We start from the raw sequence: 15,242 nt of genomic DNA, 5'->3' as shown, positions 1-15,242 counted from the left end.
GCTGGTCTCGAACTCCTGACGTCAGGTGATCCGGCCTTTGTTTCCATTTCACACAGCACTGCTCCCCATCTTAGGGACTTCAGCATTCACAGGCCCATTGCCCTACATCTGCTTGTCAATATGAGAAAGCAGGAGGCCAAGAATTACAAAAATGATTCTCCTTTGGTTGGACTTCAGTACTCAGGTCACCCAAATTGACAAAAACCCTGAATGCAGACAAACAATACTTGTTCCCTGTCCTCTGGCCCTTTGCAAATAAATGCCTTACCCGACCTGCTCTGCCACCCCACTCGTAGCCACCCAGCAAGAACAGCATGTCAGCCTGCTGGAGCTTTGCAGCTGTAATCTGCATTTTAGAAATAAGCGTCCTCACAGCAGAGTACACGCCCAGGTGAGTCAGTTACTTTTCTGCTTGTCTCTGGAAGTTTCTTGTAGGATTAGCATTTCAAGGTCTTTTTAGCAGCAAAGTACATAACAGTGTTAATCCACATTGCAATATACAGAGCCCTAGCATTTAAACTTTGAAAAAAGATAAGAAAATACATAGGGTGCATCTTTGCAAGTTTTCTATGGAAATGTGCTGCTGTTTCTGGGTATTTATTTTCAACAAGACACTCAAATGTTAAGATTGAGGTATTCTTTAAATATTTGGAATTATAAAATAAAGCTTGTTTTCACCAGTGTGTGGTAAACCTGGGTTTATTAGTGCCTGATGTCTAAGAAGTTTAAAATTAAGAAAATTAATCTTTCCCTCACTCTGCCTCAATGTCTGACCCCTTTAACATTTGGATACATCACCCTTTTGCCTCCACGTTAGGCAAAGGTTAACTATTTTGTTTCTTTTCCTTGACATCCTGAGTTGTGTTCAGAGGCATGCGTTTTGTTTAGGGCCATTTGGGATTTAGGTCGTATTTCTTCCATTCCAGAATTGCGGTGATGCAGACCTGTCACTCAGGCTTTGACCAAAGACACTTTTTCTCCTTTTTCTCTGATCCTAATCGGGAATGCAAAGCCTATGGCAAGTCACCCAGGAAACAAATCACCCAGATAATAAGTGTTTATTGAACACCTACACTGTAGCGAGAAATGGTGGAGGTTAGGGTCACACGAGGCATCCTTCCTTCCAACCTGGAGTCATCGGAGTAGACATCGAACTGTGTAATTCAATACAGGATGATCTGTCCTGGTGAAAGTACTGAAATATTCCTCACTTCAGCAGTATGGCTGGGGGGAAATGTCTGCCCAGGCCCTGTTCCTCTGCTCAGACATAACCATAATCTGCTTCCAGTTCCCCGTTGGTCATTTGACTCTTGGTTTACCCAAATGCTGTTTTGAACTTTGATGTCTGTCTCCAGTACATCTTCGCTTGCCTCTTGGCTGCAGTTGGAGGCCACCATTCAGCCTGGGCTCCACTCACCAAGTGGGTTATTCACAGGGTGGCATCTTTCAGGAGGGGGCAACCAGAGGTGCTAGACAGAGAAACATGGGCCCTGCATCCAGTGCTCGACCAGACCTTTCCTTCATCCCTCCTCTTTCCATATTATCTGCAAAGCATTGTACCATTCAGGACATATTTTTGTTTAGTGGGCATCTGGGCACAAAAGGAATGTGGAAAGGCAGTTCCTCCAAGTTGCTTTAGCTCTCTTGAACTTCACCTGACCCTGTCTTAAGCTAAAAAAAATAATAATAATAATAATTCAAACAACCCACATTCCTAGATTGCAGCTCCTGCTGATCAAAAATGAGAGGCTGTGGGGAAGCTTCTATTGCTTTGAAGTGCCTACCCCCTGGGTCCTGGCCACACTCCGCTGTTTCAGGGAGAACCGGAAAGCCCCCTTAGCTGGACCCCAGCTCCAGCAGCTGCACGGCTGAGTTTGGGTTGGCTTCGTGGGCTCCCATTGCTATGCCCTCTTGAGTTTGCCCGGGTTGCCCTGCTCTGAACGCTCTGTGCTTTGCCCTTTGACGGAGGTTGAAGTCAAAACAGAGTGTTCAGAGCCCTCAGTCATGAAGTGAGATGATTTGTTTGAATAATAGCTAACAGAAAGTTGCAAAATAACTTTTAAAAATATAAATTTACCCTCAGAATAAAGCATTCCTCTGAAGCTAGACTTCCCAGGCTCAGGTCGAGGCCCCATTACTTACCAACAGTGTCAGTTTGGGCGGGTTGCTTGGCCTCTCTGTACCTGGGTTCCCTCGTCTGTAAGATGTGGTTTTATTTATGTCCTGGGACTACCGTAACAAAGCACCCCAAGCTGGATGGCTTCAAACAAAAGAAATGTATTGTCTCACAGTTCTGGAGGCTAGAAGTCTGAAATCAAGGTGTTGGCAGGGCCGTGCTCCCTCAGATACTCTGGGAAGGGTCCCTCCTAGTTTCTGGTGGTGGCCAGCACTCCTTTGTATTTTGTTTTTTGATTTCAGGTCTCTCGTTTCAGTCTCTGTCTTTATCATCACAAGGCCATCTTCACATCATCTTCCCATTGTGTGCGTCTTTATAACAATGTCCCCTTTTTAAAAGGACACCAGTCAGATTGGATTAGGACCCACCCTAACGATGTCATTTTAACTTCATTACCTCTGTAAAGACCTTATTTCCAAATAAGGTCCCAATCTTATTTGATACTTAAGACCAAATAATTATCTGGGGTTTAGGACTTCAACATATCTTTCAGGGATGGCGGGCAGGCACAATTCAACTCGTCACAGTGGTCATGATAACATCTATCTAATAAGGTTTTTGTTGTGAACATTAAATAGGTATACATGTAATGTACTTATGACATCTGTGCCTGGTGCATGGTAAGAACTTAATAAATGTCAGGTATTTAAAAAAATAATAACTTTGCTGTGCTTTCACTTTGATATCTTTCTTGTTTAGGAAGGAAGGGTTGGAATTACAGCTAGCCTTCAGGGCTCTCCCATGGCTGAAGACATGTTACGCCACAGCTACAGTGACCTATTATTACTGGAGAACTGTCAGGGATTTCTAGCTACTGTTTTTTTCTTTTCTTTTCTCTTCGTCTTTTTTTTTTTTTTTTTTTTTTTTTTTTTTAACCAAGATTAATGTGCCCATGAGAACTGGCCATGAGGGGGACATCATCTCTTATGTTTCTCAAGGTAGACCATCAATGTTAAAAACCACCCTGAGAGTAGATTAGTAGCTCAGAGCACTGCTTCTGGAGCCAGGCAGCCTGGATTTGATCCCAGGCACCACAATTTACTGGCTCTGCGCCTTAAGTAAATTCTTTAACTTCTCTAAACCTGTCCCTCACCTGCTAAGTGGGAAAAATAATGTGTCCCGCTGTGAGGAATACCTGAGATAACAAAAACAACATGCTTACACAGTGCCAGATAAACAGGAAGTGCTCTGTGAGTGTACCTATCAGTACTTTTTCTCTCTAATTTGTAAATAACAAAATATGCACATGGTTCAAAGATCAAAAATAAAACAAGGTACACATTGAATATCTTACTTTCCCCACTCATGACTTTCTGTGAGGTTTGCGTTATTATATGCAACGTATATTAAAGTATGTATAAAGTGTTTTAAAAACACTTCTTCACTCCCACCTGATCCTACCTCTACAGGTTGTCACATATATGAGTTTCTGAGTATCCTTCCAGTAGTTCTTTTGTAGATTTAAACCATAGACTCATATGTAATCTTATTCTCTCCCAGTCTTTTTCAAATGATAATCATATTATATATACTATCTTTTACTTTCCCTTTTTTTTTTTTTTTTTTTTTTAATGGCATATCCTGGATAACTTTCTGAGTCAGTATGAGGGAGCTTCCTCATTCTCATAGCTGATTAATTCTTACTGATGAACATTTGGGTGTTTCCGATCTTTTGCACTAGAAATAATTTTGCAATGAATATCCCTGTTTATGTATCATTCTATAAGTGGTTAGGTATACCTGAGGATTAATTCCCAGAGTGATCTGAGTCAAAAGCTAATCACTTTGTGACAGTGCTAAAATTGCCCTGTTTGTATTATTTTGCATTTTCACCAGCAGGGTAAGAGAGTACTTGTTTCTCACAGCCTTGCCATAGCAACTGTAGGCCAACCTTTTGATATTTGTCAACCTCATAGGTTTAAAAAAAAAAAAAGTTATTTCGGCATGGGTTTAATTTGCCTTTCTCTTATTGAGTCAGATTGCACATTTTTTCATACACTTAAAAGGCCATATGTATGTTTTTCTTTGCGAACTATTCATTTCCTTTGTCCATTGTTCTATTGAGTCTCCTGTCTTTCTCTTACATATCTCTATGATCAAGTCATAAATTAGTCTTGTCTCTGATATGAATTACAAATATTTTTCCCTGTTTGTCATTCATCCTTTGACTTTACGTGGTATGTTTTAGTGGAGTTATTTTCATATTTAATTTATTCTTCACTTTTTAAATAGCTAAGACGTAGTAGACTGGGGATTAGAAGGCCTGAAAGTGACTAGTTACCTGGGCTCTGGAGAGAAGTTGTCTGGGTTTCAATTCCTACTCTGCCACCAAGTAGCTGCTGTCTAATCTGAGGGCAATTCCTTACCATCTCTGTGGCTCAGGTCCTCATCTTTAAAGTGTAATAATAATAATAGTAGTAGATATTTAAGGGATGATATAAGAATTAAGTGAGGTGATAATATAAAGGCTTAAGGGAAGAATTCCTGACACATATAAGCGCTCACAAATGTTAGCAATTATTATTTAATTTACTTTAATTCAATTTATCTCAACAATCTGGAAAATATCCAAACATTCATTAATAGAAAAGTTCTGGATATTTAACAAACTGAAGATATTTAAAATGTCACTTTTTCCTCCTACTTTGGTTATATTCTCCTAAGTTTTTCATTTTTATATTCCATGCAAGTGAACAGATGTTTATTTATGAACTACATTTGGCCAAATAGGATAATTTGTTTACTTGTCCATTTAACAAAGCAAACAGTTACCAACTTTGTCAGAGGAGCCAGACGTTGCGTCAGGAACTGTAGTATAATGTTGAACACATTACGGAGGATCCCTGCCCTCACTGGGCTTACAATCTAATGAGGAATGCTAACAAGGAAATGGCAATCGCAACTCAGTCAAGTGCCCTTGTTGCACCTCAGCCAAGTGAGGTCTGTGATGCTTCTGTGAAGCTTCCCCAGTCTACTTGCATACTGGCTTCCTCTGCTGTAGCCTAATCGAGGACTTTGTTCCTATAATTCTTCCACTTTTCTCCTGCAGCATCAATATCTCCCTTTTACTGAATCATTCTCAATGGCATACAAACATGTTGTAACTTAAAAAAAAAAGTTGGCGCATTTCTCCACATTACTCTAGACCCACTCCCTTGCTTCCAGCCTCATGGTATGAAATACCCTCTTATATTCTGACAACATCACATCTATATCTATGGTAAAACACCACTTATATGCTGACATCCCCACATCTATACCTATGGTGAAATACCACCTAGACTCTGACAACCCCCACATCTGTATCTCAAGTGCAATTGCTTCCCTGAGCCCAGTGACCAATTGCATAGTCAACATCTCTTCTTGAAAAATCTAATAGGCATCCCAAACATAACATGTCTGGAGAATACCTGTTGATTTCTCTACTCGTCTCTACCCACCCTGCACTACCATTTATCAAATTACTCAGATTAAAACCTGGGACTCATACCTGACACCTCTATGTGTGTCATTCTCACTTGCAACTTAATAGTGAGTCCTGTTGGTACTATATTTAAACATATCCTAAACCTGATTGCTTTTTACTATCTCCATGGGCACCACTCACTCCAGCCCAAATCACTATTATTTCTTGCCTGCCTCCATTTTTGTCCACCCCCCGGTAGTCAATTCTCCATCCAGCAACCATGAAAATCATTGGAAAACACAAACCTGAGTGTTATTTCTGCTCTCCAGCTCCTCTAAGTATTCCCAGCAAGCTCAGACTCAAGTTCAAATGCCTGTCCATGGCCTGCAAGGTAGAGCTGCACCCTTCTCTGTTCCCCAGGGGCATTTGCACTCTCTTTTTTGCTCACTCTACTCTAACACCATGCTTGCTGTGCCTCCAACATGCCACATCAGTGCCTTGCACTTATTTTTCCCTTAGCTTGGAAAACTTTATCCAGACCCTCACAGAGCTTCCTCTCTAAATTCATTCGGACCTTAATGGACTATCACCTTCTACTCTCTCTCTTTTTTTTTTTTTTTTCTGTGTAACAACCCATTCCAAAATAGTATCTTAAAAGAACAACAATTATTTCCTTTGCTCATAAATCCAGGGGTTGCCTGGGCTCAGTTGAGTGGTTCTCATGGATCTCCCACATAGGTGTAGTCAGATGGTGGCTGGGGCTGGGGTCATCTTGATGGCTTATTCACTCACATGTCTGTCACCTGGGCTGGGAAGACTCAGTCAGCTGGGCAGCTGAACAACTGGGTATCCTTAGGAACCTCTCTCTCTCTCCAGCCCCCTGCTCATAGGTGGCTTCCTACACAGTGGTGAAAGACTTTCAGAGCAAATATCTTTAGATAAACCAGCAGAATTAGCATGGCCTTTTGTAACCCAGCCTTAAAATTCATAGTGTTACTTCCTCTGCCTTCTACTCATCAAGGTTGTCACAAAGGCCCAGCCAACTTCAATAGAAGCACACATAAACCCTACTTTTGATGGGAAGAGTGTCAAAGCATTGCTGGACATATTTTAAAAGCACTACACCACCTCTGAGAGGATTCTTTCATTGCCTTCCCTCCCAACTCCAGTCCTAGGGCACTCTCTATCCTCTTATCCAGCCTGCTTTGTTTTCCTTCATTAATCACATGTCTTAAGAAATATTGCATGTTGGCCGGGCGCGGTGGCTCAAGCCTGTAATCCCAGCACTTTGGGAGGCCGAGACGGGCGGATCACAAGGTCAGGAGATCGAGACCATCCTGGCTAACACGGTGAAACCCTGTCTCTACTGAAAATACAAAAAAAACTAGCCGGGCGAGGTGGCGGGCGCCTGTAGTCCCAGCTACTCGGGAGGCTGAGACAGGAGAATGGCGTAAACCCTGGGAGGCGGAGCTTGCAGTGAGCTGAGATCCGGCCACTGCACTCCAGCCTGGGCGACAGAGCGAGACTCCGTCTCAAAAAAAAAAAAAAAAAAAACTTAGTGTTGACACTGCTGTTATATTATCTTTTCATATTGATGAGTTGCATGAACTAAAGAAACTGTGTCAGATCCATTGGTTAAAAATGTAGTCCTAATTAGCTTGTATTTCTCCACTCAGAGGAGCCACATTATCGTATTTATTGACAAAAAGTTTCCTTCATAAAGTAAGTGCTTTCCTGCCTGGGCCTACCACAAAGTATCCTGGAATTCGAGGTGCTACTGAGGCTTTCTTTTCCTAAAACTGGAAACTTTTCTTCGTGGCAGGATAATAGGACCAGGTGTATATCAACGACCCTTCGTTTAATGCATTTGTGGCCCAGAGGTAGATCTCCTGCCACGTTGATGTACATCACTTTGATCTAGGAAGTGACTTTCAAACTGGGATTGAAACACTTGGAGATATGTTTTATTTGATAAAACATTTCATCTAAGAATCCAGAAAGTGCTTTACAAATACTTCTCCACTCAGCCTAATAGCACAGCAGGGTGATAGGCAGGTGGTAAGTGTTGTACATATGCAGTCCTTGAACTACAAAAGATGATCTGCTGAGTGAGTTAAGTGGGCTGAGGAGGGGGTGTTGGACTCAGAGGATGAAAGACAGAAGAAGCTAGTCAAGATCACCTATGTTCTTTCTTGGTATTTGTGCAGCATATTCTTTCAATAATATATTCTTTTTGCATGACTTGTCATTCTCTCCGAACAATTCCCATGAGTTCTGCCTTTACTGTGCTTCCAGTGAGCCAGGTACCTGGGACAGTGAAGGCAAAACAACCAGGTGATAAAACAATTTTCAATTTATTTTTGCCTAATTTGACATCATTTAGGTGTAAGCTTAAAATAGGTCCAGGCAAGAGTCTGGTTGTCCAACTGACATGCTTTGCCTGGGGCTGCTATATGTTTAAAAATACTTGCATTTTTGTTAACTTGCTGTATCTCAAGATGTCTAAAAGTCATGAGGCTATTAGATGCAGAAATTAGTAAATATTCTATGACCACTCAGCTTATTTCAAAGAGGATTTAGGTTAGGGGAAAAAAGCCAGCACAGGAAACAGGGAAATATTGCACTGAACTAAGAGCTAAGAGTTGTCAAGTCTAGACCCAGTTTTCTACTAACTTCAACTTTGGATAAGTAGTATAATTCTTCATTTTTAGTTTCCCATCTATAGAAAAGAACTAGTAATGCTTACAAACTTTACCAAGAAAAGGTAAATGTTTAAGGAGAAAACGAGCTTTGAAAATTGTCTAGTAAAATGAATAGACAAATATAAGGTTTTACTTAATCAAAATCATTTATGAGTGTTATGGGCTGAATGAATTGTATCTCCCTCCCTCCGTCCCCACCATCTCATATGTTGAAGTTCTAACCCCCAATACCTGTTAATGTGACTATATTTGCAGTTAAGGCCTTTAAAAAGGTAATTAAGGTAAAATGAGGTCGTTAGGGTGGGCCTTAATCCAATATGACTGGTGTCCTTATAAGAAGAGGAAATTTGAACACAGACACCAGGCAAGGCCGTGTGAAGACACAGGGAGAAGATGGCCATATACAAGCCAAGGAGTGGGACCTCAGTTGGAGTCAACACAACCATATCTTGGTTTCAGACTTCTAGCCTCTAGAATTGCAAGAAAATAAATTTCTGTTGTTTAAGGCACCCAGTCTGTGGTACTTTGTTATGAAGGCCATAGAAAACTCATACACTGAGCTTAACATCCAGAGAATGTAAGTCCTACTCCCAGGGCAAGAGATTGATATATAAGAACCTTCCTATGGAGATAAATGAATCATTCAGGGAATGAATTCAAATCATAGTCTGCGAGATCAATAAAAGATCAAAGGCAAAGATCTGGTGCTTTGTACTAAGCCCCAAGTGTGAGTCACACTTTTAATTTAAAAAAAAAAAAAAGGGGAGTCCTTGGGTTAGAAGCTAAGAAGGAAGTAAATAAATGTACGTATAATCAACGTGGGCCTATTATTATTGCAAATGATGTTAGAGAACTGTCTAGAGGCAATGCCAGTATCATTGGAGCAGGATCTAGTCACTTATGTGTGGGGAAGATGAACCACCCTGGTTGGGTTCTAGATTTATCCAATAATGGACTGTAACTCACTCTGGAGTATTTGCAGTGAGTTACCCTCCATGCATGATTCTCCAGTCTGTACAGTATCCTCTGGACCAGCATTCATTGAGGCTTGTCTGGTGGCAGGTGAGAAAGATGGAATTTCTGGAACCAAGGAAGTAATCTATCTTGGGGAAATGTTGAAACAAAATGTTAACATATTCATCTAGGTAAACGACAAACACAAAAATGATAGATGAAAACAGATAATCCAGTTTAAGGCAACAGCACTAATACCGGAGAAAACACACATTAAAAAGATTCATAGAAATGTTAATAGAGCCTAGAGGAATTCCTGAAACCAATGATGTTCCAATGAGGTTCCTTTACCTCCTAGTGTAATTTAGTTTTCTATGTACATATTCTTATAGCATCTTGTTCTCATATTTCATTTAATTAAGTATTTACTCACTTATTCACTCATCTATTCGTTCATCAATTATTTATTAATTTACTATTATTGGCTATGCACGGGGGTTACAATAGTGTTCAAAACAACAAAACAAAACAAAAACTATGATCCTCAAACTAACTAGCTAGAGTTTACATTCTAGCTAAAAATACCAGTGAGCTTGGGGACATTTCTGTTTTGTTCAGCTTGAATATCAAATACCTGGAACATAGTAGGTACTCAGAAAGGATACCAGCTCAGTGACAATTTTAGGTCCATGGTGGTTTCAATCTTGGGTAATGACATAATGAGTACCCTATACCTACTTGAGGTCCACCCTTCAGATATCATGTATTTCCACCAGATGTTGCCAAGCAGTGTTTCTCAACATTGTTTGAACATGAGAATCACCTGGGTAACTTTTTAAAAACATTGATACCTAGAGACCATCCTCAGATAGCTTGATTTAATCAGTAGAGAATAGGGATCACAATTTTATAATTCCTATTTTTAATATCTAAGGATTATGATATGTACTTGGTATTGAGACCCACTGCTATACAGCATTAAGGTATATGTCCTACACCTTAATGTATTGCCTCTTGACGAGGCTTGTCAGTTCCAGATGAGGCTGTAGTTTTATGGAAACATTCTAGCAGAGAATTTCTTAACCATGTAGTTTCAGATATGCACTAGTACTCAGACTTCCAAGAAAGCAGTTTCTTCTAGAAGTTTTGACATCCTATGTAATATATTTTTAGCCTACAATTTTAGAAGATAGAAGCTCATCACACCTCCTGATATTCTGGAAGGTTTAGGCAAGGGCCAGGCTTACAAAAATGCCACCTCCAGCCAGGAAGCCTGCCTTGCAATCCCTGCTCAAAAACCATGTGGATGATTCCCCAGGAGCTCACACCCTAGAGAGATACAGGCCTAGATTTGGCCAAAACCCCATGACTAAGGACTTCCTTCCCCCGCTTTCAATTATTCAATTATTCATTTTAAAAAGCCCTTCCTGAGTACCTATTAAGTTCCAGGTATTTGATATTCAAGCTGAACAAAACAGGAAAGTCCCCAAGCTCACTGGTATTTTTAGCTAAAACGTAAACTTCTACTTTGGGGATCATGTTTTTGGTTTTGTTTTGTTTTGAACACCATTGTAACTCCCATGCTTAGCCAATAATAGGAAATTAATACATATTTGATGAATGAATAGATAAATGATGAGTGAATAATTAATTCAGTGAAATATGAGAGCAAGATGCTATAAAAATATGTACATAGAAAACTAAATTACACCAGGAGGTTAAGGCGGATTCTCAGAAAAAAAAATAATGTGTGTCCAAGATGAGATCAATGTAGTGAATAACGAATAGCATGGTTAAAAGCCTGAAGACATGAGAAAAAGCGGCTTGTCTTGAAATTTTAATGTTCAGTGTAGCTGGAGCTTAAGTGGAGAAAAGTAAAGTTGGAGAATTAGGAAGGGGGTAGGCCATATAGAGCTCTATAGGCAATGTGCATTTGTTTCCTATCACAGCTGTAACAAATTACTACAAACCTAGTGGCTTAAAACACAAATTTATTATCTAACAGTTCTAGAAGTCAGAAAATTGAATTAAGTTTCACTGGGCTAAAATCAAGGTGCCAGCAGGGCTGGATTCCTTTCTGGAGGCTCTAAAGAAAAATCATGTCCTTGCTATTCCCGGATTCTACAGCTGCCTGTGCTTCTTGGCTCATTGCCCTCTTCTTCCATCTTCAGAGCCAGCAACAGCAGGTGGAATCCCTTTTCATGCTTTGAATTTCTCCTGCCTTTTCTGTCTTCACATCTCTCTCACCCACTCTTCTCCTTTAACGAGCCCATGTAATCAGAGTGGGCCCAACCAAATAATACAGGATGATCTCCCCATAATCACATTTGCAAAGCCCCCTTTGCCGCGTAAGGCAACATATTCACAGGTACCAGGAATTGGAACAGGGATATCTTTGAAAGTTGTTTTTCTGCCTATTGCATTATTTTTAAAAAAAACTTAGACTTCATCACAAGAGTGGTGGGAAGCTACTGAAGGTTTCTGGTAACTGAATGGTAAGATCAAATTTGCATTTTTAAAAGACCCTTCTGGATGCCTTGTGGCAACTGAATTAGAGAGTAATTTTTGTAGTCATCTAGGAGATATATAAGGTTGGTGTAGACAAGAAAAACCATCTAAAAGAGATGAAGAGAATGGATGGGTTTGAGAGTCATTTACAAGACTGTAAACAACAAATTTTTGTTGATGGTATAGATGAGGACTGAAGTGCAGGATGAGACAAGTAGCACAAGGTCTCTAATTAGAATGACTGTGTAAATGGAAGTGCCATTTACCAAGACAATAAATACAAGGGAGAAGCATATTTGAGAGGGGAGAAAAATTAATGCACTTATTTGGGAATACATTGAGTGCAATAAGCAAGTTGAGTGCAAGGTCCAATTGGAAGCTGTATTCAAAAGTGTAAAATTCAGGAAAGATGTCTGGGCTGCTGACTTATCTCTGGGTGTCTGATATGGTTTGGCTCTGTGTCCCTACCCAAATCTGATATCAAATTGTAATTCCCATGTGTTGAAGGACAGGTATAGTGAAAGGTGATTTAATTATGGGAGTGGACTTCCCCCTTACTGTTCTTGTGATGGAGTTCTCATGAGATCTGTTTGTTTAGAAGTATGTAGTACTTCTCCCTTCACTCTCTGTCTCTCGTACTATGTGAAGATGTGCTTGCTTCCCCTTCACCCTTCCCCCATGATTGTGTTTCTTGAGGCCTCCCCGGCCATGCCTCCTATACAACCTGTCAAACTCTGTGTCAATTCAACCTTTCTTCTTTAGAAGTTACCCAGTCTCAGGTAGTTCTTTATAGCCATGTGAGAACAGACTAATACAGAAAATTGGTAACAAGAGTGGGACATTGCTTTAAAGATACCTGAAAATGTGGAAGTGACTTTGGAACTGGGTAACAGGCAGAGGTTGGAAGAGTTTGGAGGGCTTGGAAGAAGACAGGAAGGGAAAATGAGAGAAAATTTGGAACTTTCTAGAGATTTGTTGAATGAATTTGGCCAAAATGCTGATAGTGATATGTACAATGAAATCCAGGCTGAGGTGGTCTCAGATGGAGATGAGGAACTTATTGGGAACTAGAGCAAAGGTCCTCTTGCTATGTTTTATCAAAGAGATTGGTGTCATTGTGCCCCTGCTCTAGGGATCTGTGGAACTTTGAACTTGAGAGAAATGATTTAGGGTATGTGGTAGAAGAAATTTCTAAGCAGCAAAGGGTTCAGGATATGGCCTGGCTGCTTCTAAAATCCTATGCTCATTTGCATAAGCAAAGAGAACTTATATTTAAATAGGAAGGAGAGTCTAAAAGTTTGGGAAATTTGCAGCCTGACCATGAGGTGGAAAAGAGAAACTCATTTTCTGGGGAGAAATTCCAGTCAACTGCAGATATTTGCAAAACTAAAGATGAGCCAAATGTTAATAGCCAAGACAAAGGGGAAAATGCCTCCAGGGCATTTCAGAGACCTTTGTGGTAGCCCCTTCTATCACAGGCTTGGATATCTAGGAGGTGAAAATGATTTCATGGAGTAGGCCCAGGGCCCCACTCTTCTGTTCAGCCTTGGGACATGGCACCCTGCATCACAGCTGCTCCAACTCTAGCTGTGCCTAAAAGGGGCCAAGGTACAGCTAAGGACATTGCTTCAAAGGGTACAAACCCAAGCCTTGGTGGCTTCCACATGGTGTTGAGCCTGCAAGTACACAGAAGGGAAGAGTTCAGGTTTGGGAACCTCCTCCTAGATTTCAGTGGATGTATAGAAACGCCTGGATGTCCAGGCAGAAATTTGCTATAGGGACGGGGCCCTTGTGGAGAACCTCTACTTGGGCAATGTGAAGGAAAAGTGTCAGATTTGAGCCCCTGCACAGAGTCCCCACTGGGGTAATGCCTAGTAGAACTGTGAGAAGAGGGCCACCATCCTCCAGACCCAGACTGGTAGATCCACCAGCAACTTGTCCTGTGTACCTGGAAAAGTTGCAGGCACTCAATGTCAGCCCACGAAAGCAGCTGCAGGTGTATACTCTGCAGTGGCACAGAAGCAGAGCTGCTCTTTGCATCCGCATTCCCTGAACATGAGAAATGGAGTCAAAAGAGATCATTTTGGACCTTTAAGATTTAATGACTGTCCAACTGGGTTTTGGACTTGCATGGTGCCTATAGCCCCTATCTGTTGGCTGATTTCTCTTTTTTGGAAAGGGACCATTTACCCTATGCCTGTACTCCCATTGTACCTTGGAAGTAACTAATTTGTTTTTGATTTTACAGGCTCATAGGCAGAAGGGACTTGCCTTGTCTCAGATGAAACTTTCAACTTGGACTTTTGAGTTAATGCTGGAATAAGTTAAGACTTTAGGGGACTGTTGGGAAGGCATCATTGTGTTTTGAAATGTGAGAAGAACATGAGATTTTAGTGGGACCAGGGTGCAATGATACAGTTTGGCACTGTGCCCCCACTCATCTCTCATGTTGAATTGTGATTCCCACATGTTCAAGGAGGAGCCTGGTGGAAAGTGATTGAATCATAGGGCTGGACTTCGCTTTTACTGTTCTCACGATGGAGGTCTCATGAGACCTGGTTGTTAAAAACTATGTAATATTTCCCCCTTTGCTCTCTCTCTCCTGATGTTATGTGAAGCCGTGCTTGCTTACCCTTCACCCTTCTGCCATTATTGTAAGTTTCTGAGACCTTCCCAGTCATGCCTCCTGTACAGCCTGTGGGACTGTGAGTCAATTCAACCTCTTTTCTTTATAAGTTACCTTGTCTCAGGTAGTTCTTTTTTTTTTTTTTTTTTAATACGGAGTCTCGCTCTGTCGCCCAGGCTGGAGTGCAGTGGCCGGATCTCAGCTCACTGCAAGCTCCGCCTCCCGGGTTTACGCCATTCTCCTGCCTCAGCCTCCGGAGTAGCTAGGACTACAGGCGCCCGCCACCTCGCCCGGCTAGTTTTTTGTATTTTTTAGTAGAGACGGGGTTTCACCGTGTTAGCCAGGATGGTCTCGATCTCCTGACCTCGTGATCCGCCCGTCTCGGCCTCCCAAAGTGCTGGGATTACAGGCTTGAGCCACCGCGCCCGGCCAGGTAGTTCTTTCTAGCCATGTGAGAATAGACTAATACAGTGTCGTTAGCATAAACATGAAAACCAAACTTCTGGGGAAAAATATAGAGAAAAATAAAAGAGAGAGAGAGAGACATCCAAGGACAGGACCTTGAGGGAAAATAAGTATTTCAAGGACTATCAGAAGAAGAGGGGCCTGCATAGAAGAGTAGGAGTACTAGGCAGAGAAGAAAAAAAGAAATGAAAAAAAGGGCCTATAATCCAAGAGAAGAGAGTGTCCTGAAGAGCAATAGTGGTCAATACATTGAATGTCATGAAGCAGTCAGTAAGATAAGAACTGAAAGGAACAGTGAGGCACATGACAGTCATCACGGACTTGTACAAGAGCGGTGTTCACAGGGCAGGATGGTTGAGAAGTGTTTGGGATGTAAGAAACAAGAGACGAGGGTGCTAACTACTT

General features: G+C 41.2%; 1 protein-coding gene across 1 annotated transcript in view; it reads left to right on the top strand.

Annotated features, from left to right (window-relative positions):
- Nucleotides 1-223: 223 nt before the first annotated feature.
- Nucleotides 224-15,242, top strand: part of C9 (complement C9) — an 80,378-nt gene continuing 65,359 nt past the window's right edge. The window contains exon 1 of the mRNA XM_010367652.2: nucleotides 224-391. Coding sequence (XP_010365954.1) covers nucleotides 315-391 — 77 coding nt within the window. The 5' untranslated portion in view covers nucleotides 224-314. The remainder of the gene's footprint in view (nucleotides 392-15,242) is intronic.

Source organism: Rhinopithecus roxellana, chromosome 3 (assembly GCF_007565055.1).
Source record: "Rhinopithecus roxellana isolate Shanxi Qingling chromosome 3, ASM756505v1, whole genome shotgun sequence".
NCBI classification, from domain to species: Eukaryota; Metazoa; Chordata; class Mammalia; order Primates; family Cercopithecidae; genus Rhinopithecus; species Rhinopithecus roxellana.
The sequence above is the reverse complement of the archived record's forward strand: the minus strand, read 5'-3'. Positions and strand labels throughout refer to the sequence as shown.